General features: G+C 38.9%; 4 protein-coding genes and 1 long non-coding RNA gene across 6 annotated transcripts in view; 3 read left to right on the top strand and 2 right to left on the bottom strand.

Moving 5' to 3' along the window:
- Positions 1-482: 482 nt before the first annotated feature.
- Positions 483-4,021, top strand: LOC122982820 (cytosolic sulfotransferase 3-like). Its single transcript, XM_044352394.1, has 8 exons — positions 483-686; positions 998-1,136; positions 1,245-1,373; positions 1,938-2,068; positions 3,168-3,294; positions 3,393-3,490; positions 3,627-3,801; positions 3,899-4,021. The coding sequence occupies exons 1-8, from the start codon at positions 678-680 to the stop codon at positions 4,009-4,011; spliced, it is 921 nt and encodes a 306-aa protein (XP_044208329.1). The 5' UTR covers positions 483-677; the 3' UTR covers positions 4,012-4,021.
- Positions 4,022-10,380: 6,359 nt separating this feature from the next.
- LOC122982825 lies at positions 10,381-11,255 on the bottom strand. Its single transcript, XR_006403541.1, has 3 exons — positions 11,164-11,255; positions 10,922-11,083; positions 10,381-10,467 (listed from the first exon to the last, which is right to left on the bottom strand). It is a non-coding gene; the product is annotated as an uncharacterized LOC122982825 (long non-coding RNA).
- On the top strand, positions 10,946-19,719 carry LOC122982822 (cytosolic sulfotransferase 2-like). 2 transcript variants are annotated; one of them, XM_044352397.1, is made up of 9 exons: positions 10,946-11,032; positions 11,764-11,889; positions 12,386-12,524; positions 12,664-12,792; positions 15,989-16,089; positions 16,185-16,311; positions 16,401-16,498; positions 17,207-17,381; positions 17,505-19,719. In XM_044352397.1, the coding sequence occupies exons 3-9, from the start codon at positions 12,386-12,388 to the stop codon at positions 17,615-17,617; spliced, it is 882 nt and encodes a 293-aa protein (XP_044208332.1). In that variant the 5' UTR covers positions 10,946-11,032; positions 11,764-11,889; the 3' UTR covers positions 17,618-19,719. The 2 variants fall into 2 exon arrangements, with proteins under 2 accessions (XP_044208332.1, XP_044208331.1); XM_044352396.1 differs by lacking the exon at positions 10,946-11,032 and adding an exon at positions 11,324-11,556.
- On the top strand, positions 10,955-21,622 carry LOC122982824 (cytosolic sulfotransferase 3-like). Its single transcript, XM_044352398.1, has 8 exons — positions 10,955-11,032; positions 20,088-20,226; positions 20,373-20,501; positions 20,578-20,678; positions 20,763-20,889; positions 20,979-21,076; positions 21,150-21,324; positions 21,423-21,622. The coding sequence occupies exons 2-8, from the start codon at positions 20,088-20,090 to the stop codon at positions 21,533-21,535; spliced, it is 882 nt and encodes a 293-aa protein (XP_044208333.1). The 5' UTR covers positions 10,955-11,032; the 3' UTR covers positions 21,536-21,622.
- The window catches only part of LOC122982816 (proline-rich transmembrane protein 3), a 16,929-nt gene continuing 10,960 nt past the window's right edge, over positions 21,612-27,580 (bottom strand). Inside the window, exon 4 of the mRNA XM_044352390.1 lies at positions 21,612-25,973. Coding sequence (XP_044208325.1) covers positions 23,953-25,973 — 2,021 coding nt within the window. The 3' untranslated portion in view covers positions 21,612-23,952. The remainder of the gene's footprint in view (positions 25,974-27,580) is intronic.

Below are 27,580 nucleotides of genomic sequence, written 5' to 3'. Positions count from 1 at the left end.
AATTTTATCCCTTCTCGAGAATTTGTCTTTTACTCCTTTACTATGTCTTAACTGATATTTATCCCGTTTAATATGTATGTGTGTGTGTATATGTATGTATATGTTTATGTATGTATATATATACACATACATATGTGTATATATATATATATATATATATATATATATATATATATATATATATATGTATGTGTGTGTGTGTGTGTGTGTATCTATGTGCTTGTGCATATGTATATATCTGTATCTATGTTTTATATTTCTTTGTAAAGCACTTTGAGCTGCATTTTATGTCATGAAAGGTGCTCTATAAATAAAGCTTATTATTATTATTGTTATGTTTGGATATGGATATACACACGATACTTGTAAGTAGAATCAATTCATTGTTGGTTTGGTTTGATCTGTTGACAATAAGGAAAATATAAAGAATTGCTAGTCTCCTTTTAAAAAATTGAGGACAACCATGTGAACTTTATGTTTTTGTAAAAGCAGGAGTATAGTGAACGAATAAGCCATAAGAACAATGAGTTACTAGAAAACAAAATAAAGACCAAGGTCAGTTGGGCAACGAGAGGGTAGTTGTACATTTGATGTATAACTAATGTAGGTGAGATAAGAAGAGAAAGGTATAAATGCTATATAAAGCGAACAGTGATCAGAGGACAAACTGAACATCAATGGACAAGGTACTATGTACTATGTCTCCAGATGACTGCGTTTAATTACGATAATTTGTATAATTTTCCTTTTTTTTAAAAAACACTTTGCTTTATTTTCCAGTAGAGTTTAATACTTGTTTGAGAAATGACATGAATGCGTCTTGAAAATTATTTATTTCCTGAGACAATCTCAAAGTTAATTTGAATTAATTTACTACTTTCCCTTACTTTTATTTTCTTTTTCGTCTGTCCTTTTTCCCTACAATCAGATTGTTCTAGTATGAAACCAAACACCACCATATGTTTTTCATGTCTCTTTTTTCCTTTTTTTTTTAAAGATGGATTTATCTTCTCGACCGGAGCTGTTCGATTTCCACGGAGTGTCAATGACCCACTATTTAACAGACAACTGGGAGAACATTCAAAAGTTTCAGGCCAGGCCAGATGATATACTTATTACATCATACCCCAAAGCAGGTCTGTCCATCAACATGAATAGCATGTGTAACTGTTCTTTATCAGATGTGTATATGGAGGTGAGTCGTTTGGATCGTGACAATCTTTTTTATTCTGTCTGTCTTTTAGGACAGACATGGCTCTGCTACATCCTTGACCTGCTGTACTTTGGTAAAACATCTCCAGAGCGTCAGACATCCATCCCAATCTATCTAAGAGTGCCTCTCTTAGAGATCACCGTGCCTTCTCTGCAGCCAGGTTTAGCAAACAATCTCATACTCATCATATTTCATGTCACAAACTTGTGGCCACTTGTGGTGGCCATGGTGGAAATTTTTCACCCTTTGCTTCAGTCTGTAAACTAAAAATGCACATTAAATTTTGTTTCATTGTGTTTTATTGTAAAGGTTGTGTGTCAGTGATGCATTTATCTTCATCGCATCAGAAATGTTCATAAGCCTTTTATCATTGTAGGCAGCAGATAAGCATAAAAATTGCAAAGAGGCAGTAGCAATTTCACTTTATTTCATGAGTTGACATTTCGGCACAAGCTTGTCTTCTGTAGCACTTAAACTCTGAAGTGCAGGTCTGAAGAAGGCACGCTTGTAGTGAAACATCAGTTCATGGAATAAAGTCTGTGCTGCATAAAGTCAAAGTGCTCCTGCCTCTTTTTATGCTTGTCCACTGCCAAGACATCTTGTGCAGTCGAGCACACCTCCCTTCTGTAGCTATGCAAAAGCATTTTATCATGTTTTTATTCAGGCACTGTATTTACTACACTGAAGGAATCACTGTGATGTAAACTGTTTTAATAATTTCCAGGATCAGGGTCTTCTCCACAGATCTTCAAGGGAACAGAAATGGCCGACAAGCTCCACACTTCTCCTCGACTTATCAAAACTCATCTTCCTGTCCAGTTTATGCCAAAGTCCTTTTGGGAGCAAAACTGCAAGGTACATTCCCTGTGTGTTATTTCCATTGTCTCAAGATCACAAAAAGCTGAGATAGGGGAGGATACTTATATAGTGCAATCTAAGGGAATATACTGTTCTCTATCATGTCGAGATTATCTCATTGATTAACTTTGACTGGAATGCGTTTTGGAGTGGCCTGGAGCTGGAGAGATAGTCTCTTCAGACCCTGGATTATACAGACATGGCCGAAATGATTGGTACCCTTGCATTTTATTAAAATAATGCACCATTCACCCTTAACAGTGTTGAAATGAAAATATATCTTATTATCAATACATGTGTATGTTTGGTTTGCAGTGGAACAAAATATAAAAAGTTGTGAAAATAACAGAATTCATGCTTATTCTACAAAGACATTCTACAGTAGCCTGGACAAAATGATTGTTACCCCTTAGAAGTTATAAGAAATAATTGATTTGTAGTGATACTTTAAGCAGACTATTGTGTTTTAATTAGTATCACACACAGAAGGACAGAGGGACCTTGAACAGAGGGATTGTTCAAATGGTTGATAAAGAACCAAGGAAAACTTCAATACAGATCCAAGCTGATTTTTTTTTTTTTTTTAAAAAGGTGGAAGGGTACCAATTTTTTCAGCCATATCTGTATATGTAATCTTCTGTCTAGTCTTGCCTGTTAATTTATTGCAGCAGTTTGCAGCAATTCATTTGGCAGATAGGAGCTTCTTCAGGACCTTCATCCATGGATTCGGACCAGAGGAAACAAACTATAGGTTTGAAAATGCACAGTCACATAGTGTTAAACGGCACACCTGACCAAAAGTGTATGAAATCATGACATTTAATGGAAGAAATTGAAATTTATGTGAGAAAGAATATTGTCACTATTGTATTTTGAATAATCCTGTTATGTAACTGATCCATTAACAGTCATTTGAGGTGAATGTTGTCCTCTGGAAACCAAAAGACCTTTGGTGACACTGAATAACCTCTGGTTGTGAAACAATGTCCCAGGTGTCAGCAGCACATATAACAACTTTACACAAAAGAATAAAAATGCCTTTTAAGTATCAACAGTTTAGTCTGTAAAACCAAATTGTGTTTTTGTTGTTGTGTAGATAGTCTACGTGGCCCGCAATGCAAAGGACAGCGTGGTGTCTTATTTCCACCTTGAACGCATGACCAAAATCCATCCAGATCCTGGAGACTGGAGCAGTTACCTCCAGAGATTTATGGAGGGAAAGAGTATGTATGAAATACAGTGACAGAGTTGTTTGCATTGGAGATGCACATATTTCTTCCACACTCTGCAAGTGCTTTTATATATTCTTTTACTTTTTCAGTGGTATTTGGATCCTGGTATGACCACGTGAACGGCTGGTGGAAGAAGAAACAGACTTATCCAAACCTCCATTACATCTTCTATGAAGATCTTATTGAGGTAATTTATTTATTTTTGCAAGATGTCTTTACTTGTATTTGTGTGATTTAGAAGTCTCTTCTTGTTCACATGACTTTTCCAAAGTTCTGCTAGCTTTTAATAATATGATGATAATATTTGACCGTTGCATTTCCAGGATACTGGACGGGAAATAGACAAACTCTCCTGCTTTCTTGGTTTGTCTCCTTCAGCCGAGGAGAAGGAAAGAATTAGAGGGGAAGTGCAGTTTGATAATATGAAAAAGAATAACATGGTCAATCATTCAACATATAGAGGGATGGATTTCAAAATATCTTCCTTCATAAGAAAAGGTACATTGAATAATGTTATACAGTATATGTGACCAGGAAAGAAACCAGATATCCACCTTCAGCTAAAATAACTGACTGAATCTTTGTGGTTCTGCAGGAAAAGTTGGTGACTGGAAGAACCACTTCACTGTGGTCCAGAATGAAGAGTTTGATGAAGACTACATGAAAAAGATGAAGGATCCCACACTTCAGTTCCACACTAAAATTTGAACACGGTATATGTGAAGATCATTTAATGGATACTGTGTGGCAAATTTATGTTAAAATTAAGTTACTGTCGCTTCTAGTGTGACAGCCGAGGTATGGAGTGTGTACCCAACTTGTTGCTCATGTTATGTCATTAAACCAGTAGACTACAATAAAGTGCAAAGCAGATCAAGCAACTAATCGTGTCTAAAACAGTGGTTCCAAAACATTTTTAGACCACTGTGCCTATTCTCAATCCCAGAGAAATATGTATGTATATTAAATAATTGTAGCTATGTCTTTGTCTGGTTTGCTATGTTGGAAATGTATACTGTGTTTGTGTAAAAAAATCCTGAAAAAAAAGTACTGATGTTTGTTTTCTTTACACTTAATTTGGTAGATAATGTTGAATTTGCATTTGTCCTTTACTGCCTTGTCTTTGATTAATGTTCAATGATTGCATGATTTTAGGAAAATATTAATAGTAAAAAAAAAAAAAAACAACAAACAGAAATGGGATTTTGAAGTGTGAGGGGGACATGTCTCCACTATCCCCAGTGGAAACTATGCCCTTGTATGCAGGTATAATCTTAGTTTAGAGTGTTAGCATGCTAACATTTGTAATTAGCACTACACACAAAGTACAGCTGGGGCTGTCTGATGTGATTATTTTGCAGGTATTTGGTCATAAACCAAAGTGTTTTGACCTGATTATGATGCTAGATGAAGAGCTAGGGGATCGTCAAAGTGACTACAATTCATCCTGAGGGAGGACATGAATGTGTGTACCAAATTTCATGACAATCCATCCAATAGTTGTTGAGACATTTCACTTAAAACTACAAATGTGAACATGTTGGTGGTGCTAAAAGAAAGGTTTTGGGATAATCATCATCAGCTTTTCCTGTAACAGCCACAAATCAATGGAACACCCTGCCTGACGATGTAAAGAATTGCAGCTCAGTCAGCACTTTCAAAACCAGCTTAAAAAATCTTTTAACCCTTCAACATCCACCCTTTTTATAGATTTTTCACCTATTTGGCACACCCAAATGGAAAAGCTTATAACAGAAGAACTGTAAGGCCAAGATGCATGTATTAGGCTTCATTTGACAAGTGACATCTTCTAGTTTCTGGAAATGTGAAACAAACAAAACTACATCAGTTCAAATAAGGCAAAAAAGTATTTCTGTTCCTCGTTTTTAATGAGTCATATTTGAATAACAACAATTAGGACATGCTTTATGCCAGAACCATGCAAATCACTACATACCTTCTACATCTTGTCAACCTGTATAAAATTCCAGACCTCTAGGCCTAACCTTATGAGAGCTAGGGAGTTTTTAGTTTGTGGTGTCACTGGTGTCCCCGAACCTCTCCAGTTATCTCCAATTGGCCAAATTGTGCCAATTGATTTTAGTCATTACTGTGTGATGCTACCATTTACAAATGGCTTAAGCGGGTTGCCCGCAACCTGGTGGATGTTAAGAGGTTAAACGCTGCTCAGCTCGGCATTTACTGATTTTGATATTCTATCTTACGGTCTTCATGACTTGCTTTTATTTATTTTATTTGAATCCACCATGAAGATCTTCACGACTCTCACGGATGTGGCCCCCACTCTTAAAGAGATGGGGATTCGTGTTAAGTTGGATGATCATGACAATCTCCAGAAGGAACTGTTGCACAATCCTCTGGTTACAGCATTGACATCAAATAGAGCAGGTCTGTCAAAAATGATGAATGCAGACTTGCAGATTTTTGTTCAAGGTGAAAAATGAATAGCAAACAACTTTGAGATGTAAGTACACTGACAAGTAACTGTTAAATGCGTTATAAACCAGGCTCATATGTTTGCTTGCTTTGGTCTTATTGTAACAAGGAGTTAAATTTGGCTGGTTCATACAAATGAAAAAAAAAACAATAGGGGTTTTCCCTTCAGAGGACAAAAGGCTGAGATAATTTAATATAATTTTGTCTCATTTCACTTTAGTGTACAGGCAACTCTCATTACAGCAACTTTGCTGTCAGAGAGTTGCGGTAGCACTACGTGTGTCTCCCCAGAAAGATTGTAGTCACAACTCTCTGTCTCTACAGAAACTGGTTCATAGGATGTTCATTCAATCAGTTGGGTATTTGGAAGTCAGTTCTCATTTCTTCTTATGTATAAGTTATTTTTTTCCATCATGTTTGATGCTTGTTTCTATGATTCTAACAGACGTGCAGTCGTATGTTGTGTCTCAGATACTTTACAGGTGCATTGTGTTGAAATTGAGGTTTGGGTTGAGAACAAAATTGAAGGACAATATTAACACTTTTGCCATACATACATGAACAATTGATTGATCACTTGAGCGTCACTGGCAATTGAGCCAGTAACACTGAGTGACCATGCCCCTGTCATATTTATAAAGAGGAAAGAAAGGTAAAGGAAATTTCTTCAGATACTGGAGACTAAACATCTCGTTACTGACCAATACGGCAGTATTGCAAGATTTAAAACAGAACCTAAAAGAAGACTTTGAGACAAATGATAATGGGGAGGTAACACAAAACAGTCATAGGGGAAAAACAATCCAGATTGCATCAAGACTAAAAAAATATGATTGGAAGAGCAAATGAAGCTATAAAATAAAATAAAACAATTAGAAAGAGAACATAAGACTACAAGAGCACATATGCTAGAACTAAAAGAAACTAGGAAGGCCTTGGATAAGCTCCTCACGTATAAATCAGAAGGAGCCTTAAGATTCTCCAAACAGAGATACTATGAGATGGGGAACAGAGCCAGTCACATGTTAGCTTTTCCATAAAGCCCAGGCTAATTGTGTGGTTCATAAGATTGTACATCCCATACTTAAAAAATAGTATCTCATCCAAAGGATATAGCAGATGCCTTTGCATGATTCTATAAAAATCTGTAGGAAGAGCCTAAATCAAAAACAACAAATGACAATTCTTAAGCTTTTCTTGCTGGTTTATATTTACCCCCGATGTCAGAAGATGAAGTATTGCAAATGATATCAGAGTTTACAGAAACTGAAATATGGGAAGCCATAAAAAACTAAGAGACAACAAATCTCCAGGGAAGGATGGACTCCCTAGAGAGTTTTATAAATGCTTTGTAGGTGATTTAGAACCAATATTAACTAAAGTTTTTAATTATACCCTCTCCAAAGGCAACCCACCAATTACATAGTCAGAGGCCATTAGATCAGTGATCCACAAAGAAGATAAATACTTAACATTCTGTGAGGGGCATAGACCCATTAGTTTGCTATGTAACTACCAAAAGTTGCTGACCAATATTCTGGAAAAAAGAATGCAAACAATTATAGAAAAATTAATTAATCCACATCAGACAGGCTTTATCCATGGCAGACAAGGAGCTAATAATATAAGGAGAATACTAAATATTATAACAAGAAAAATATGCAAAACTCTATGCTAGTCAGTTTTGATGCACAGAAAGCATTCAATACCGTGAATTGGCAATTTTTGTATAAAACACTGGCTAATATGGGATTCCACCTGAAGTTTGTGGATTGGGTAAGGGTTATATATACAAATCCAAAGTAACATATCAGAGTGAACGGATGCTGTTCGGATTTTTTTTCCTGGACAGGGGAGTCTGACAGGGAGACTGTCTCAGTCCCTTGCTCTTTGCTGTAAATATTGAACCTCTAGCAGCATTAATAGACAAAATGATAGTATAAAGGGTATAAAAGATGAAGAGCGAACAGAACACAAGATTTCACTCTATGCAGATGACGTATTGACATATATCAGTGACCCAGTTTCTTCTGTCCCTGCATTGATAAGAAATCTAAAGGAATATGGAGAATTTTCAGGTTATGAAATTAACCAATCAAAGTCTGAAACAATGATCTTGATGGGGGCACTGGCCTGCACAACATGCAGGAAGATTCAAATTCCACTGGTCTAACTGTTGGGCCTCAAACCACAAGGTCACACAGAAGGCCTACATGTAACCTGTGAGGCTTGACCACGAGGTGCTTTTTCCTTTGTTTCCCCCGAGACAAAGGAATAGCGCCAAAATGCTGCTTACAGACAATGGGAGTCCATTGTAAACTCCATTTCCAAGGATGCTTTGCGATTTTCACACCTCAGCAGGGAACAGTCAACATACAGCCTCTCATTGGCGGAGAGGCTCCTGCACAGCGGAGTTGTTTGTTGCTATTGTTTCTTGTTGTGTGAGTTGACGGACCGCCGAGTCCATTTTTCCTGCTTACTCTTAGGAGTATTTTAAGTTTGCTGCCTGTTTAGTTGTGTTCACCACGCTAAACTGTTTTGTGTTTGTCCCGCTCGGGACTACTGCTGTGTTTGTGCCACCGTGAGTGAGAAAGTAAGTTGCTTTGTCGATCAGAAACCAGACAACGTGCGTCACAGAAAAGTGGCTGATTGAAGGAGTCAGAGCTTGAATTCACCCTTCTTTGTTCACCCTTGAATGTTGATATCTCTCAGATATTAACATTCTAGGTTAACTCCTTTTATGAGACTACCTTGTTTGGTTATTGGTCCCGGTTTCCGGGTGGTGCCCCGTATTTGTTAATTCATATTAATAATTCTATTAATTGTTATAATTAGTTAATTATCTTTGATAATTGATAATTATTGCAAATAATCAACTGTGTTCCTCACAGATCCAACAGTTGGTGCCCGAATTATTAAGGTTAACAATATCTTATTTTCATAATTCTTAATTATCTATGATAACTATGAATTATTGCTAATAAACACAAACACACTACTGCCCATCCCAACATAACCAAGGGTTCAGATACCTAGGAATTGTCATAACTTCTGACACATCAGTTATTCAAGGCCAACTATTGGAAACTGATGGATGAAATAAAAACTGACCTTACAAGAGGGGAAGTCCTCCCCCTATCCCTTATTGGGTGAGTGGAAACAACATGAATGAACATATTGCCAAGGCTGCTCTTTATGTTCCAATCTCTCCCTTTAGATGTCTCAATTTCTAAACATTCAAAACAATTAACAAATGGCTATCTAAATTCATGTGAAAAAACAAGACCGAAAATTAAATTGAAAAGAATGCTATGCCCAAAAGAAAATGAAGGCCTAGATTTACCTAACCTGAAAAATATTATTGGGCAGCCCAGCTTAGCTCAATGGTGGTATGGATATCCCAAGATAAAGATACCATATTGGTTGGGATGGAACAGAGTGATTGCCCAAAAATGTCCTTAGACACAATCCATTTATGAATCAACATACCTGGAGAGTAACTAAAATTACCAACCAATGAGTAAGAACCACTTTAAAAATATGGTCAAATGTGAGAAAAGCAGTTAAGACTCCCCATGTCAACATATAGAGCAATGAAGATTGCATATAACATCGACTTTCTTCCATCCAAATTAGAAGCAGGGTTAAAAAAAAAAAAAAAAAAAGGGAAGAAAAAGGTTTATCATGTTGGGTCAGTTATTTGAAGGAGGAGACCTGATCTCCTTTGAACAGCTTCAGCATAAATTTAACCTTCCAGCCCATGACTTTTTTAGATACCTACAGCTGTGTTACTTACAGAAACACAAAGAATGGGGAAAAAACTATGTACTTCACCATCCAATATAGAACATGTATTTATGTTAACAATTAAAGAGAATATTAAAAAGATTTCACACATAAACGATATCACAAGAAGAAACCAATGGATTACAGTTTGGGTATCAAAGAAAAATAGGAATTGAGATGAACACCATAATTTCAGATGTAATTATCATGCAGATCAGGACATAAAACAACAAATAGTCCCATTTGGAAGGAATTCCAATGGAAAGTTAAGATGAGATTTTTCTGGATCCCTCATCATATCAATTTGTTGGCACCTCAGATCAGTACTGGAGGGGCTGAGGCCTGGTAGGAGACCATACACATATTTTAGGAGTGTCCAAAATTAGGATATTAGCAAAACATACAAAATGAAATTAAAAAATGTAGATATAGAGCTGCCCTTAGAGCCATCTTACTTTTTTATTAAGAATATTACCAGAACATGTAGAAGTCAACAATCAGACATGTTTATGTGGCGATATAACGAGGGGGAGGACTAGCAAGCGAGGAGTCATTAGAACACTTTACAACTACGCCACCTAGGGAATTTCACCCTAGGAATAATCAAGGTGGTGAAATGACCCACAAAGCATGGAGGTTTGTTTGCTAAATAGACAGACAGGACATGGTTCCAGTTAAAATATATTTATTTATTATAACAATTAAAACTGTACAAAAAAAAAAAAAGTGGGAACCTGATCGGTGCTGAGGCTTACCAGTACGGGGACGTGAGTCGGGAGTGAGAGGAATCCAGGGAAAACAAAATTACCCCGATCAGATGTGAAAAACTAAAAAACAAAAAAAGGGGGTGCACAGCACACACACTCAAAAGGGGAAACCACCACAGGGACACCAGGGACCACCACCGGCAGCTCTCAGCAACTGAAAAGGGAGACAACAAATTAGAAACAAAAGAAACCTAAACCCAAATAAACAAAACTAAACAATAAAAATAGTGTTGGCAGCTAAGTAAATGGACACAACAAAACCCTAAGCTGCCAAAACATTAAACTAAGGAAAAAAGAAGTTAATTCTAATGTAACCAAAGTAGAATGAAACCAAAAATAAGCTAGCAAAGAAAAGCATTATAAAATGAAACAAGGTAAATCCAAAAACACATGAAACAATACAAAAAAAATAAATAAAATAAACATGGCCAAATTCCACTTAACTAAACAATGGATGTATACAACTTATCACAATTACATAAAACTACTAATGCAAAATAAACCACAAACCATAGCAAACTGAATAGGAAATCAAAAGAAAAGATAACCCAACCCAAAGTTGATCAAATTAAATTAACCCCACAATTGGGACCCAGGCCGACACACACCCGCTCCCGAGAGCAGATCGACGAGCTGTTGCAGCCACGACAGCGGCTGGAAAGGACAGCAGGCCGCACAGACCCAGGACAGCCGCACCGTGCAGCACCACACCAGAACAGGTAGAGCAGATGGAGCCTGGGGCTATGGTTAGCCGTGATGGCTAACCGTACCTATAGTAAACAGAGCCCTGTTAACACAGGCAGGCTAAAAAAGTAGAGGCTTGAGGAGACAGAGCATGTGGCATACAAACCGTCCGATAAGCGATCTGTTAACGAGCGTTAACGATGCATCAAACACCGGGTTCTGACAGACCGGGGGAGTCAGCAAAAAGTCTGCAATGATGAAATTTTTTGGGGATATGAAGCATTTAAGCAAAGTACAATAAGCAAAAATACCAATGTAGGCACTGGTGGACCATTTCTATTGCAGAGTTCAAAGGGTTAATCTGCAGTAATAGGCTAGATTTTATCTGTGATCTGATAAGCAGTGGTTCACGTATTTGACCAGTCAGTCACACTCTAGGTTGCTACGTACATGCCCACATGCGTTTCAGGAAGTTGTCTAACATGTCATTGTGACTATTACACAACAAACTGACTTCTTCATTGTGAATGATCCAGACACAAGCACTGTTTTCATCAGGGTGAGTGGATTTCTTTGACTTTGAATATTCACTAAAGCAACATGGTATAGCTTTAAATATGTATGTTTCAAATGTGTGGCAGTGAACAGTTATTTGGTAGATTATTAGAGTAATGATATTTTTTGGACTTCATGCTCTTAAAATTATAGATCCTAGATGGCAAACATTGAATCAAACCACTTGAGGTCCTCTCTCTGTTTATGACAGGATTAATGAGTGAAATGTGGAGACACACACCTCACTCACGACCTGGAGAATATTTGAGTTGTTGAGGAGTGAACCAGAAAGAGGGGTTGCAACAGTGAATCAGCACATTTTTCGCTTAAAGAAAAGGTAAAGTAAAGGTTAAATGGATTCATGAATTTATTTTAACTTTTTTTTTTTAAATTGCCTTTTAACAAATTAGTGTAAGCAGCAGGTTAATGTTGTTCTTTTGTGTATTTGGGTATTTTATTTGCTGTGGGTGGGGAACAGTCAGCATTAGCTGAATAGGAAATGATGTAATTTTTGAGTTTCCCTCTATTAGTAAAGCACCATGAATGTTTTTACTACAGGTGTGGTCAGCTGCATTGTCATTTTTTCTCTTAAATGCAATTAACACAAAAAAATAATTTACTGTTGTTAATTTTTAGTCTCTAACCAGTATTCTACTTGCAAATACCAGTTCCAAATTGACAAGTACTCTAGAGTGGACTAGATGATAACTGACTAATTTGTTTTTGGTAATAAAATAAAATAAAATAAAATCCAGACAAATATTGTGTCAGTCCTGGCAGCGCAGCCATTATATCATATTGATATTTGAATTTAATATGAATCATTCTCACAGATGGAGCTGCCACCTCGGCCTACACTGTTTGACTTCCATGGAGTCTCCATGACCAAATACTTCACTGACAACTGGGACAATATACAGAACTTTAAAGCGAGACCAGATGATATTCTCATAGCTACTTACCCTAAAGCAGGTGGGGCTTTGAGTATGAGGTTATGGAACTTGTAGTTATTCTTTTAAATCTATTATTTTATGTTGATACACAACTTGTGTTGATATATTTTCCATGTTTAGACCACTGAACAGCTTGTATTCATATGTTTTAATCCCAGGAACCACATGGGTCTCTTACATCCTGGATCTGCTGTATTTTGGGCAGATGTGTCCAGAGCATCAGGCGTCTAGTCCTATTCATCAGAGAGTGCCATTCCTGGAGATCAGTGTACCTGGTCTACAATCAGGTTGAGTCATGTGGTCATAGTCACATTTACATATATTTATATTACAGTGCAAACGTCAGTTGCTATAATTGCTTCATTATAATTGTTATTTTGACAGTGAGTGCTCTATTTTTTGCAATCACTGTACAAAGTCCTGAAACAGCATTCTCTTAGGCTCATTCAGTTATCCATCAGATCAAATTTGTTTGCATGAATGCACTCAGTTATGCGTGTCATATGGTGAAAGGGCTGCTGCTAAAATAAAACCTGCCTCGGTGGCTTTCTGATGGCATTTTACAAACTAAGGAGCTTATGACTCTGCTGTAGCCATGATTATTAATGGGATACTTGGCACTGACTCCACCATTTTTTCCCCTGGTAGCCTCTTAACATCCATTCTTTTTTTAGAATTTTTGCCTATTTGGCATACCTAAATGGAAAAGCTTATGACAGAAGAACTGTGAGGCCATGTATTAGGCTTCATTTGAAAGGTAACATGTTCTAGTTTCTGGAAATGTGCTTGTTTAGCATGTGGCTAAAACACAATCAAAACTACATCAGTTTAAATATGGCTCAAAAAAGAGGTCCTTGTCCTTGAGTCATATTTGAATAACAATAACGAGGACATGCTCTATGCCAGAACTATGCAAATCACCACATATGTGGATACCTGTATAAAATTTCAGACCTCTAGACCTAACCTTATCAGAGCTAGGGTGTTTTTAGTTTGTGATGTCACTGGTGTCCCCAAACCTCTCCAAAACATCTCTAAGTAGAATTTTTATTATGCCAATTGCTTTTATTCATTACTACATGACGCTAAGCCACTTACAATTGTCTTAAGTGGATTGACGGGGGGGGGGGGTTTCCTTATCAAATCGAGGGTCTAAGGATAGAGGGTTTTTTATGATGTAGAGATTGTAAAGCAACGCTGAGGCAAATTTATGATTTGTTATAATGGGGCTATATAAAAAATTGACTAGACTTGACTTGACTGTCAGACATGTAAATTGACATCTGTTCCATTTTTTCTGCTAGTGGACCTGACTGACTCACGTCAATAGTAACAGTCAGTCAGGTTTGTATGTAGCAAGTTTGATTGATTGTTTGTTTTTTTAGATCCCCATTAGTTGCTGTATCACATGATAACATGACAATACCACACACAACAAGAAATATAGAACCTACTGTACATAACAAACATAACACTTAGAAACACAGACAAGCTCTGATCAAATAAAAACCAGCGTGTGTTTGCACTAAAGCCCATCAATACCCTAATGCATCAATGCTATCATAAGACTTTACATTTGAACCCATTCATGAATATACACACTATACATGAACTAGCATGCATGATACTCATTAGTGATCTGTCTCAGGAGTCAATGCCATTCATTAATGGCACAATAAATTACTGTAAATTGGATTGAGTTTGTTCTTGTTTTAAATAAAATATAAAATATCCAGCTACTGCATGTCTTAAAGAAACATGATGTAGTATCAATATTGAAGGTTAAATTTTTATACAAAATATATTGAGTTTTTGTATTATGATATTTCTGATACAGTAAAAACTAGCACAGTAGATAATATGACCTTTTCTCAGCAAGGAGTGGAGTCATGCAACGCTACCCACTCAGTCAACAGTCCCTTTAAAGTTAATGTGCACCTGAGGTCTTACCAGCCCTATAACAAGTGACCTTTGTGTCCTGAACATTGTGACTCTGTATTCAGTATGTGTATTCAGTAGTTATATCTTTTTTTTATCTTGATTTCACCCATGCAAATATGTAGTTGTCTCACTTTTTTGTGCTTGATAATTATAGGCTACTTAAAGAGGACATACTATACTTTTTGTGATTTTTTTTTTAATCTCCTTACGATGTTAGACATCTATAACCCCTCTCCTGTATGTGGTCATGTGTGAATGGGATCAGGGATCAATATTCAGGGAAATCTGTACCACCAATTTCCCACCTCAAGACTCAGAAACATTTCAGGGAAAATGCTGGTGCGGCTGTGCTGTGAATGAATGCAGTAACACTGCAGGGACAAGTACATAAAAGGTTATGTCTGTCTGACGAGAGATGCTTTCACATGGAGCGAGCAAACCAATCATAAGACTCTGATGATGACGTATTTGAATCCGTGACTTGTTTATAGTTGCCTTGCCAATGTTTTCGTGGGTGATTTGATAACTAACAAGCAATACAAGTTCTTTTGTACAATACAAGCTCCTTTTTTCAAAAATGGCTGAAAACTGGACACGCCTTGCCCCATCTTCTTCTTCTGTTGAGTTTTATGATAATTGGCATCCATAAGTGTTGCATGACTGTCATCTGCTGCACTGTCCCTTGGCCCATCTATTCCAGCATTGCCATGGTATGTGTGTATGTATCTGAATGTAGCTGCATGTGTGAATAGTGAAAATCACTAGTGGTGCCTGAAAGGTTATCCCAGATCTATGTGTGAAAGAGACTTCTGTTAAACACGGTCAAAGGTTCAAAACTTTGAGGTGGACATATGTAAAAATGCTCCCTGCAAGTCAAAAGCCCAGGTTTCAGCGCGCTCTGATCACTCTTTTTTGCAAAGTTACCTCTACTTCCTCGTTGTGATGACATCAGATCATTAGCGAATGCCCACAAATGGCACAAATGTTCTGTAGCCTTTGTTGCTAATGTTGTTGCTCAGGTTTGGTGTTTTCAGGTTTTCAGGTGTTTCATGGATAGTTTGCCTTGTTGACTCACATATTTTGGATCGACTTTCAGCTTGAACATGTACAGATGTATTTGAGAAGTTTCCATTTTGAGTAAAGAACCAGAAAAAGAAGTGAAATCCTACTACTGCTGTTTGTTTACGTAGCCTCCCAAGCTGCTGGAAGTCTGTCGAGGGGCTGTTTCAGACAGAGGCTGAACTGAGGGGCTGCATAAAGAGCCAGTATAGGATAAATAAGTCGTTTTTTGAACTGTATATCATGCATATTTATACAGGTAGAATTCCAGAATATAAATATAGACCTGGAAATGTGCATGATATGTTCCTTCTAATAATGTTTTTATCACCAGCTTTTCAGTGTGTAAATTCATTTAGCCAAGTGAAATATCTCAGAAGCACCTCACAACTGTGTTGGCTATAAGTCATGTTGTTCTCTGGTATTAAACAACTCTTATCTACGCATGTGATCAGCCACTGAATTATCCTTCTCTTCATAAAGGAAAAGACTTGGCAGACCAGCTCCCCACCACACCTCGTCTCATTAAAACTCATCTACCAGTCCAGTTTGTGCCAAAGTCCTTCTGGGAGCAGAACAACAAGGTACAAGCCATGCAGCCTGTAAATATGTGATTCACAAACACCTCACTTGATTCTGATTCAGATAGCTTTAAATTTTGTTTTTTTCTCTTGTGTAGATAGTCTATGTGGCCCGTAATGCCAAGGACTGTGCAGTGTCCTATTACCACTTTGGCCGCATGAACAGTCTCCAGCCAGAACCAGGAGACTGGAGCACATTTCTACAGGATTTCATGGAGGGAAAGAGTGAGTTTAATAGTAGTTGTAGTGTAAACGAGGCTTAATTTTCCACTCATTTTCGATATGTTCCTTAATGTGTTTTTCTGTGGCTTTAGTGGTGTTTGGACCGTGGTATGACCATGTGAACAACTGGTGGGAGAAGAAACAGACTCACACAAAACTTCATTATATGTTCTATGAAGATCTGATTGAGGTGAGCTGTGAAAAGTTGTTTCGACCATGTTAAATCAATTGTGACCTCAATAACCATCTGTCTTTGTTCAGTGGTGGCATTTATATTGGAAAATGTTTCATATTTTAGAAAATACTCTTATTTGCTTTCTTGCCATGAGTTAGATTAATAAATATGACTCTAAAGCCAAGAGACAGTTAAGTCAGCTTAGCATTAAGACTGGAAGCAGGGGAAAACAGCTAGCCTGGCTCCTTCCTGTAGTCACTACGAGTCACTACACTGCACCAAGAAAGAGCTGGGCTAATAATCCCCCATAATACCATGGGTTGTTTTTACATTTTAGTTTTTGTACGAATTTAACAAACAAGATGTGCTGATTACTGAGCTTTAGAGGTGCTGGTAGATGGATTGGTCGGCTAGCTGTTTCCCTATGTTTCTAGTCTTTATGCTAAGCTAAGCTAACCGTCTCCTGACTCCAGCTTCATATACACTGCACAGACATGAGAGTGGTATCGATCTTCTCATCTAACGCTCGGCTAATTAGCGTATTTTTCAACACGTCAGACTTCTTTTAACATATAGATGTTTAGTACGTTGTATAGAAAAGTGTTGTACAGAGATGTGTCAAGAATAATATAACATTTCAAGTTGTTGGTCAGAAAGACAATCACGATGTATCCTTGATTTCTGCATCACAAGACTAACGCTGAGATTCTTTAATGCATGCAGGACTCTGGACGAGAGATAGACAGACTCTGTTCCTTCCTTGGTTTGTCTCCCTCAGCTGAGGAGAAGGAAAGAGTCATGACTGGAGTGAAGTTTGACACCATGAAAGAAAACAAAATGAACAACTATTCCACCGTTGAATTTATGAATCACAAGGTGTCTCCTTTCATGAGAAAAGGTACAGAGAAATGTCTACTGAGAGTCCTTGTATAGATTTTTTTTTTTTTGGCACCAAAATCAGCTTAAATCATTTATCCCTGAATTCTTTATGACATCTGAATGATTCTCTCTGCTTCTCCAGGGAAAGTTGGTGACTGGAAAAACCATTTCACTGTGGCCCAGAATGAACTGTTTGATGAGGACTACAAGCAGAAAATGAAGAATCCGACACTGCAATTTCGTACTAACGTTTAGTGCAAAAAAGTGCATAATGAAGTCCTGAAATGATAAGCGATTAATAAGATAATAATGTTGATGCCACTGAGTCAGATGTAAAATTTGATTGACAGGAATATTACCTAATCAGTGTGGAGTATTTCTCATTTTAGTGATGCTGACTGATGATAATCAGGCTTTTTTTTATACATTTGACTGACATTAAATGGGATATTACTATATTTGGGAATTACATTACTGCATTACATGACATTGATTTGAGGAAATCAGTTGGACTAAAGTGTATTTACTTTATTGTTATTTATTATTATTTTTACTTTTATATATCTTCATTGACTGCTCTTTACTGAGGCCATCCAGTAAAAGAGTTCAAATTAGATAAATTTCGCAGCGAGTCCCATTGGGGGCACAAGAGAGCTTGGATATCGTCTTCTGTGTTGACTTCATTGCCTCAGTGTTGCAGATCATGTCGGCCAGTCAACATAAAAACAGCATTTACAGAAATATCAATAAGTAAATGAATCCTAACACTACCATTAGTAGCAGACTGTGCACAAAGTTAAAATCTAAATAGTAAGAAATAATTATTATTAAGCCTTATTTATTCGGAAAATCTCACTGAGATCAAAATCTTTTTTGCGAGAGAGACTTGAAAACAGGTTAAATATACACAGGATCACAATAAGATAATTTACATCACAATCACAAAAGAATCATCATACACACTCACAGACACACTACTTAAAACAATCACAATCACATTGCAACTAAACAGTGGAACTCACTTCCCGTGCACATCAAGGAAATTCTTACACATCACACTTTCACAGGCCGGCTGAAGATGTGGCTCATTGAAATCATTGATCAGTTGTTTTCTGTGATTCATCTTTTTCCATTTTGCTGACTCTTTCTTTCCTGCTCTCATATGTCGTGTTTATAAAAATCTTATCTTTTTGTTTTCTAACATATGTGATTTTAGTTTTAGGATGCCTTTTAATATCTGACCAGGAACAACAGATGAAAATTTTGTCTTTTAGGCTAACTTTGGCTCATTAACATATATATGTATATATATATATATATATACGTTCATCAATAAGCACTGTCCCTGACAAATAAAATAATAAATAAAATGAAGAATATCAGCTAATAGAACTTAAAAGTCCCTCAGAGGAACAAGTGTCTCATTCCAGTACTAAGGTGCATAGTACCAAAAACCAGTCTTCCCCAGTTCAGAGTTTGTATAAGGAACTTTTAAAGCCAACATCTCCTGTGATCTGGTGTCATGGTTATTAGCTCTGAGCTCGACTAAGGATGTTTAATATCTCTGCAGTTTGGATTCAAGATTCAAGATTCAAGAAGTTTATTATCATGTGCACAGTAGACATGAGCTGTTACACCATACAATGAAATTCTTACTTTGCTAGTCCACCCTTCACAAAAAACAAAAAAATAGTTAAATAAAATTACAATTTTAAATCACAAAGTATATAAGTTACATATAAGTTGAAGTATTGCACAGCATAGTATTGTGCAAAAAAAAGCAGCGATCCTGACTTGACCGAGCAACAGGTCATAAAATACTAAACAGTGTTCATGTCAGGAGGGCGAAGCAAAGACGTCTGCTAACAGTGGGCACCATCATTAACACTGAGTCTCAACTGTTAGTCACACTGAGTAGATAGCAAGGCTATTGTGGTTTCATATCAATTATTTATTGGACATTAATTGAAAATGATATTCATGTGATGTTCATCTTTTATTTATGATATTCATCTGTTTTGTACCCATTTCTCAGATTTTTTATCTAATAAGTGTGTGTGTGTGTGGGGGGGGGGGTGTGTGAACTATCTGGCACATCCTGTAACACAAGATGCACAGTGTGTCAGATAAAGAGTTGACTTTGCCCTTTTGACACACACACACACACACCCCGATTTGCAGGTGAGCTAATGCATTTGAGTTTATATATATTACTTATGGCTTGTTTGGGCTTTTAGGATATGTTATGTTTTCTGTTGATAGATTGTGAGTCCAAGTAGAGAAGTTTAATTTGTTGTTATTACATATAGCTAACACTGTGTTATCTCATGTAACTGCCCAGTAAAACATTAACAGACCATGTTTGCATTTTGACTGTTTGTCATTTGTCATCTAACTAACTACAACAAACCATTCATTCTGAGTGTTTGTGTGTGTTTTGTGCCAAAATATATCACCAGGTGTTAAACAAGCAGAGAGGGAGAATATAAAAAGGAGATGGTGATCAGAGAGACTTGAATCGCTTTGTTCGCAGTTCTTTGTAGGTCTGCTACTCAGGAGAATAAGTAGCCTTTTATCTGTCTGGGTGTGCCCATTCCTCTTATCTTATCAAAAAACATGTTGAATATGAACATGTTTAATAAGTGTACTGCTCGTGTTAGATATCAGTCTAACTGCAACTCATTTGGAGAAACTTCTGCCATTGAAAAATCTGCCATTCTCACAGATGGCGCTGCCACCTCGGCCTACGCTGTTTGACTTCCATGGAGTCTCCATGACCAAATACTTCACTGACAACTGGGACAACGTACAGAACTTCAAAGCCAGACCAGATGATATTCTCTTAGCCACTTATCCAAAAGCAGGTGGGGTTTTAACGTATGTCAGTGAGCTTTTTTTTTTTTTTTTTTTTACACAATACATTATTGTAACATTTTGTGGCAGTATGTGTTCGCTTTTGTTGATGCATCTGTTTCAACTGCTATAAGACATCTTTCTTTGAATTTCCAAGGAAACACATGGGTGTCCTACGTCCTTGACCTTCTGTACTTCAGCCAGATGTCATCTGAACGTCAGGAGTCAGTCTCTCTCCATGAGAGAGTGCCATTCCTGGAGTTACAAATGCCTGGGTTCCCATCAGGCAAGTTCATTAAAAAGCAGATGCAGTAAGTCAGTGTCATTTTTCATTCTGGTAACATCACACTCTTCTGTATCAGGAGTGGATGAGCTGAATAAGTTAACCACCTCTCCACGCATTATCAAGACACACCTGCCAGTCCAGTTCATTCCGAAGTCTTTCTGGGAGCAGAACTCTAAGGTATATTGCAAATTAATTTTCAACGTAAGCCTGGAGCTCTTCATGCTTGTGCAGCATTTCCCTCTGATTTCTTTCTGGTTGCAGATTATCTACGTGGCCCGCAATGCCAAGGACAGTGCAGTGTCCTACTTCCACTTTGATCGCATGAACAAGGTCCAGCCTGAGCCTGGAGACTGGAGCAGCTTCCTCCAGAGATTCATTGAGGGGAAAAGTAAATTATGAGGAAATAACTCACATTTCTAACACTTATGAATGAGTAAACACATAATACCTCTGATTTGTGTTCCTGTTATCTCACAGTGGTTTTTGGTTCCTGGTACGAACATGTGAGAGTGTGGTGGGAGAAGAAAAAGACCAGTTCTAATATCCTCTACTTGTTCTATGAGGATCTGATTGAGGTGAGCATTGAAATGACTGTCTGTGGGATTGAGACTACACAAGCACAAGATCACGCTTGTTTTCTTTTTGTAGAATACTGAGCAAGAACTGAGTCGGCTGTGCTCGTTTCTGGGACTGTCTCCCTCCGAGGAGCTGAAGAAGCAAGTGATAGAAAAAGTTCTGTTTGACAACATGAAGAAAAACAAGATGGTGAACGGCTCCAATGATGAAGTCTTTGACTTTAAGATATCTCCTTTCATGCGCAAAGGTTAGACATGTTTGCCTTCATGTTTGCATGAGACATAAATACTGTTAAGTAAGAAAGAGAAAAACGACAGCTTTTAAATTTTATTGATGCTTTTACAGGAAAAGTTGGTGACTGGAGGAATCATTTCACTGTTGAACAGAATGAACAATTCGATGAAGACTATGAGAAGAAGATGAAAAACACTGATCTTGAATTTCGCACAGTTTTGTAGTTGATTACACTCATTCTCATCCTTGCCATAATGTGAAATACACAATCAAAAATAATAAACAACATATGATAATAAAGAGATTTCAAAGATTTCTCGTTTTTATTTGAATCCAGACATGAAATGCAGCAAGAAATACAAGAACAAAAGTTCAATGAGCAAAACAAGAATCTAACACTGTATTTCTGCACTGTGACTACAGACTGGAGGGGGCACATTGATTGTATTTTCTATGGCACGTACTGCTTTGTGGAGGGGACAACGCTACGGGTGCTGGAGGTACCACCCTGGTCATGAAGTAGTAGAAGAGGTAACAGCAAGTACAGATTCATTGGAATGTAGACAACAACACGAAGGCCATTGTACTGCAAATACTAAACAATTCAAGCATCTCACATCACTGGGAGGTACTGAAAGTCACCCTGAGGTAACGGGAAAAAACAAGTCGTCGTGTGATACATTGACTGGCTCACGTCATGTTTATCCACTTAACTGAAATGTATCATTCAGTATTTCATGACAGCAGACCAAGATAACATCACAGTAATAATTTATAAATAAAGGATAGCTCATGTTGGAACAAAACTTTTCAAATATAAGACTCAGGAAGGGAAGCACTGGGCTATTTTCAGGGTCACCTAACAGTTTCAAGTTGACTAGACTAAATATGATTCCACTTGAAATGTTTTGTCTGTTTTTTAGCACTACCTTCGTCATCATTTAAGGACAGGAAAAATAAAGAAATCTAAGTCCTGCAGACCTTGGCCGTTAGTTACACATTTTGCAAAACCTGCATCAATATTACAATCCTGAGCATAGCCCAGAAAGACCTTGACATTAACCTCTGTAGTCAAGCATCAACCGTCACAGCTCTGCATGTCCTCACAATCTGATGTCAAAATAACAAACTGTCTGCACAGTTCAAGCAATACCACTTTAGATTGTCTTTCACAGTAACAACTATGATTATGTTTCCAATACACCTTTATTCATGAACATCAAAAATAACATTATTTACATTGTTGCTTATACATAATTTTTTATAAGATATTTTCCTCTTGAGTAGTAAAATACTTCAGTCTAGTGCTCAGGCGTACAGTTAAGTGCTCTGTTATTGAGTTAGGTCGAGTATAAGAGTTCTGAGGTTCATGCCAAGCCAGTCTTGTGTGGTGCAGCCCTGCAAAGCTGTGTAGCATTTAATAGTTCGAATTGATTCAATGCAACTTATAGGATCGTGAGTATATTCAATATTCTTCTTCAAATCCGGTAAAAATGCAGTCAGAGGCTTTAATTGTACATTATTATTGATTGCAAAAGCGTAGTCCTACAGCAAAGTAACAGGTTGAAATGCATTAATCTCACAGATGAATGCTTGAATTTCATTTTGACGTCTCCCAATTGCAGCCGCAATGTAAGCATACTGTCTGCGTGTCACCTCTATGCCCGCTGTGTCACTGGCTGTTGTTTACTACCTGCCTCTTTATGTAATCAGCTTCACATTAACATAGAAGGCAGACTGGACAACAACAGCAGCAGCATATTAAGAGCTTAGAAGTAGTAATCCCTAACTGAGTCACTATGATACTGGTAAGACGCTATAGAGAGTTAACCCAAATAATGGGTTTATAGAACCATAAAAAGAGCACGGAACCAACCGAAGTTATGTATGGCACATCTTTACATCACAAAGTAAACTGAAATATGAAAGACAGCAAATAAGCTCTATGAAAGCAATGAAATTCACTATTGTTGATATGCAGACATTTTTTTTTCACAGAAACAATACGGATGGGACCTACAGAGCCACATCTCTCTTTTACCCATCAAACTTATCCAAACTATTAAGTACTGTTCCTAGACAGGGAGTTGATGATTTAAACCTATTTCATACAGTATGAGAAGCTGAAATTCATCACAAATCTTAAGCCAATCACAAGCAGGGACCTGCTGAAGAGCCATTCTTAGAACTTGCTGTAATGTAAGTATGTCCCAGTGCGTTTTATGTTATATCAGTGTTATACAAGTGTTTGTGTGTTTCAGAGAGAAACAGGACAAGACAGGGAGGAAGATGATGTGTGTGTGTCAGAGAATGAGATGGAGAGTGTGTTGTATTGTTGATCTGTGCGAAATCTCCAAGTTTTACTCCCAGAGTAAAAGGTACACTATACCTGTTCCATAAACACAAGTTGTTGAACCCTTAAGTGAAAGGCAACTAGGTGATATCCTTGAAAGTTCATCACCCAGAGACACTTTTGTATATTTTCCCTCTTCTAAAAATAATTCATTTTAGGCAGTTGAAAGGTCAAATTTTCCCAATGTCTGTTGAAGTTGTGCTTTTTTGCACAAGTCTTAGTTAGGAACAGTATTTGTTGAATGGGAGTTTGATGTGTGGTCATTGGTCCTCATGTCTAAGGTTTGGTTTATAAGTCAATAATTTCACTGCTAACGCTGGCAGAGTCGTCATGTCGGTTGACCTCCAGGTAACTCCGTGACCCGACTGGCCTCCCAGCCCTCCCCCGCACACTTTCTGAGTCTGGGGTGATAAATGGCCGCGTGTCGTCCACTCCATCCTCCCCCAGATGCCCCGTTGATGTTCTGGAGGGACGTAGTGACACGGGGCAGGACACTGATGAGGGGACACTTCCTACCCCGTTCCCAGCCCACCTGTGACCCTGATGGGAGGGTGTGGGGGGAGCAGTCACCTGCCTGCTGGGCACACTGCTGAGAACGCTGCCCCCTAGTGGCATCGAAGACTCAGTCGGAGCCTCGCTGCTTTCAGAAAGCTGAGGATCACTGTTCCTGCGAAGCCAAGGCCCCTGGCTGACCCCTGGACCTGGGGAGGGCGATTGTGAGATGTGGTTTAAAGGATGAAACAGGCTGCCTACTCCAAGTAAGTGTTCCCTGTGCAGAGCCTCGTCAATGCTGCGGGTCAGGTCAATGGGAGAAGGGGGCCGTAGATCAAACTCATACAGAGACAGGGAAGTGTCCCTATCCTGATCCAGACTGCCACTCACTGAACGCTGTGGAGGCCGACCCAGTGTCTGCAGTCTGAGCAGGGAGCCTGTGGAGCCATCAGATATGCCTCGTTCTGCAGAGTGGCCCCTGTGGTTGCGTCCCCGGTTGCTGTCTTTGATGCAGCGTGGCTGAGCAGTAGCCTGCTCGTGGTTCTGGTTCCTGATGAGACTCTTACTGATGTCAGCTCCAGGACGCTCCTGGCCTGCCCAGTTGTTAGGCACCTCCCCTGGTCCTCCTCCTCCTACTCCTCCTACCCCATTGCTATCAGACTTTCTACAGGGCTTCCCCCTCAGGCTCTGGACTATCTTGGACCAGCAGGTGTGTCTATGAGAGGAGCCTACAGATTGGCCAGGGGACGGCAGGTCTCCTGCTGCTCTGCCATCTCCTGCTTCCCCCTCCTCCCTTCCCCGGCAACTTTGAGGCCTCCAGAACACCCAGGAACCCAGGAGTAGGAGGGAGAACCCCCAGGCCAGTTCCAGGAGCCGGGCCCAGAAGTGAACCAGCCACCATCCCCAGTTAAAGCGCGTCCAGTCCCCTAGCAGTCCATAGAGCCATAAGGTTGCATGGACATGGAGCCCACAGCACAGTGCCCCCAGAACAGCACACACTGCCAGCACTCTCCCTAGGATCACCCCCATCCTCCTGCTCCCTGTCCAAGTCTTCCTCCTGGCTTCTTCGGGGACTCCAGGTTGGGGAATGAGAGGGCAGCGTATACGTGGAAAGATATAACAGAGGAATCCCAGACAGAGACCCAGGCCCCAGCACAGGGACATCACCTGCAAGGTGACGGGCACCACAGGGGACAGGGCTGGGGAAAGCAGATCAGCCGCCAGCAGCAGAGTACACTGCAACACAGCCAACACAGCCACGAGCGGAGGACGCTCCAAAGTTGAAGGTAACACACTTACGCCTGCCACTCTCAACGCCAGCAGTGCCATGGCAGCCTGTGTCCACACCAGCATGTGTAGAGGCAAGTTGTAGATGGCCGTAACTGCGGGGCGAGGGAGGAATTTACGTGTCCCATAGGGGTCAATTAGAAAGAGAACTGCCCTAAGGCCACCAGCCACAAATAAGAGAGCATTGGCGAGCGCAAGAGCCCCCCGATGAGGACAGTTCGCACCAGGTGACAGGGTGAGGCCAAGAGCAGCTCCAGCAAATAGGAGGAGGAAGAGGCTAGCTGACCCGTAGACATGCAGCTCCCAGGCGAAAGCCAGTGTCCTGCTCAGGTCACCCCAGTAGAGAAGTGTGCCATTAGGGGTGGGATTGGCAGTGGGAGAGGGAGCTGGATTAGAGGTGGAGTGGGGAGCTTGGTGAGGATGTCCCAGGAGAACAGAGCGGTTCTTCTGACCAATACCAGCCTGATACGTGGGGCCAAACCTGCTTTTGGTGACAGGTACAATACCGGTAGTAAGGAAGGAAGAGGTCCCTGGAAAAAGAAAAGCAGAGTTTTAAAATTTTAAAACATTTGAAGCCAAAATGAAAAAAGAAATTTCCTTCCTAAGTGCCCTTTAACTGAAAGGCAGAGCAACCATATAAAGGCACATGAAATGCTATTTTATAGCCACTAGAGGGGTGTAGCTCACCATCAAAGTCCTGAGCTAGAACCATCCGGCCCTCTCAGTTGTTCATAGTAACTTAATCAGCTCTGCAAAGACACATTGTCCCAGGGCTATATATGATTTCTAAATACAACAAAATGCCTAAACAAGTTAGCCAACTTGTACATTCACATTAACATCTATTTTTATAATCTTAAATTTGCATCAGTTCCTTTTCTCTCTCCTCCCTGTGAGCATCATGCTAGTGTTTTGCCACCCATCAGCTCTACAATTGTATCACAAAACTTGGCCTAGTATGGAAATAACTTCCCTAAGCTAAAGACAAAAACCAAAGTGTCCCTTTGTGCAAGAACACAAGTACAGATTACACATCATGTATAAGTACTCAAACAGAGCTGCACGTGTAATCCAATAACAAGACACCTCAGTTTAATACTAGCAAACAGAGAAGGAAGAAGGTGTTTACAAATTCAAGCCAAAGTGTAATTCTGGGTATTGTTAGTCACCTTTGCATTGAATTAGTCAAAGTGGTGAAAATGCTTTAGAGAAAGTTTTTTTGTGTAATAAACTTGAAATGTCAATAGTGATAAACGAGAATCTCAGTATGATTTCAGTGTCATGTCACCTGATAATCCACATTGCATTCATAAACACATGAGACATATGCTGAGCAACACTCCCTTGGATAACTGAGTGGTAATTGTGTGGCTTAATTGGATTAGATTATATAATTAATGAGAACATCTATGTTGCATAACATCATACAGTGTCACAATACATCCATGAACTGGAAAAACTCTATCTTCAGATTTGCAGTATTATACAAGACATAACCGCATCATGGGACAAGACAACACCTTGACAAAATAGCATCTCACTATTTAATTTTCTTATTCACACACACAGGCTACTCATGTTTGTTTAAGGTACAGGAAACACCCCACAAAATTACAATCATATGTCCATTCATCACTGAGTACTTTGTGAGCTATTTGACTGTCAAGATAACATACTAGAGCCATTAAATTAACCATTAAATTACTTGAACAATACTACTACTATTACTATTTTACAGGAAGGTCTTTGTGACTTATGGGAAACTAAGACACAGTTGTAGCCAACAGGTATGCGTCTAGAGTTATTTTTAAGGAATTGTTACACACACCTACAGATTTAACTTGATGGATGGTGGAACAACATGATCAGTGGTAAAACACTCAAACCATCAGCCTCTTGGAGGACTTTAAGCCTGTCCTCACCCTGTAGAAGACGCCCATAAAGCTGACACACCGACTAATGACTCACTCCAACATGTGTGGCACTTCCTGGCTCTCTCCTTCACTGTGTCCCTCCTTTTACTCAAACACACACACATTTCACTCTCAGCCTCACATACATGAGGCAAGCAGTGCACACAGATCACAGACACACTTCTTTATTTATATAAAGGTATGTTTTACTTCCTTCCCTCAAT

This window comes from Thunnus albacares, chromosome 5 (genome assembly GCF_914725855.1).
Source record: "Thunnus albacares chromosome 5, fThuAlb1.1, whole genome shotgun sequence".
NCBI classification, from domain to species: domain Eukaryota; kingdom Metazoa; phylum Chordata; class Actinopteri; order Scombriformes; family Scombridae; genus Thunnus; species Thunnus albacares.
The sequence above is the reverse complement of the archived record's forward strand: the minus strand, read 5'-3'. Positions and strand labels throughout refer to the sequence as shown.

What these genes read in the sequence shown, in the direction of transcription:
- LOC122982820 (XM_044352394.1), top strand. An exon ending in TTTGGGAGCAAAACTGCAAG is followed by an intron (nt 2,069 to 3,167) that starts GTACATTCCCTG and finishes GTTGTTGTGTAG; the next exon opens with ATAGTCTACGTGGCCCGCAA. An exon ending in TCTATGAAGATCTTATTGAG is followed by an intron (nt 3,491 to 3,626) that starts GTAATTTATTTA and finishes TTGCATTTCCAG; the next exon opens with GATACTGGACGGGAAATAGA.
- LOC122982822 (XM_044352397.1), top strand. Translation starts at nt 12,386, where the DNA reads ATGGAGCTGCCACCTCGGCCTACACTGTTTGACTTCCATGGAGTCTCC. An exon ending in GGATTTCATGGAGGGAAAGA is followed by an intron (nt 16,312 to 16,400) that starts GTGAGTTTAATA and finishes CTGTGGCTTTAG; the next exon opens with TGGTGTTTGGACCGTGGTAT. An exon ending in GTCTCCTTTCATGAGAAAAG is followed by an intron (nt 17,382 to 17,504) that starts GTACAGAGAAAT and finishes CTGCTTCTCCAG; the next exon opens with GGAAAGTTGGTGACTGGAAA.
- LOC122982824 (XM_044352398.1), top strand. Translation starts at nt 20,088, where the DNA reads ATGGCGCTGCCACCTCGGCCTACGCTGTTTGACTTCCATGGAGTCTCC. An exon ending in AATGCCTGGGTTCCCATCAG is followed by an intron (nt 20,502 to 20,577) that starts GCAAGTTCATTA and finishes CTTCTGTATCAG; the next exon opens with GAGTGGATGAGCTGAATAAG. An exon ending in ATCTCCTTTCATGCGCAAAG is followed by an intron (nt 21,325 to 21,422) that starts GTTAGACATGTT and finishes ATGCTTTTACAG; the next exon opens with GAAAAGTTGGTGACTGGAGG.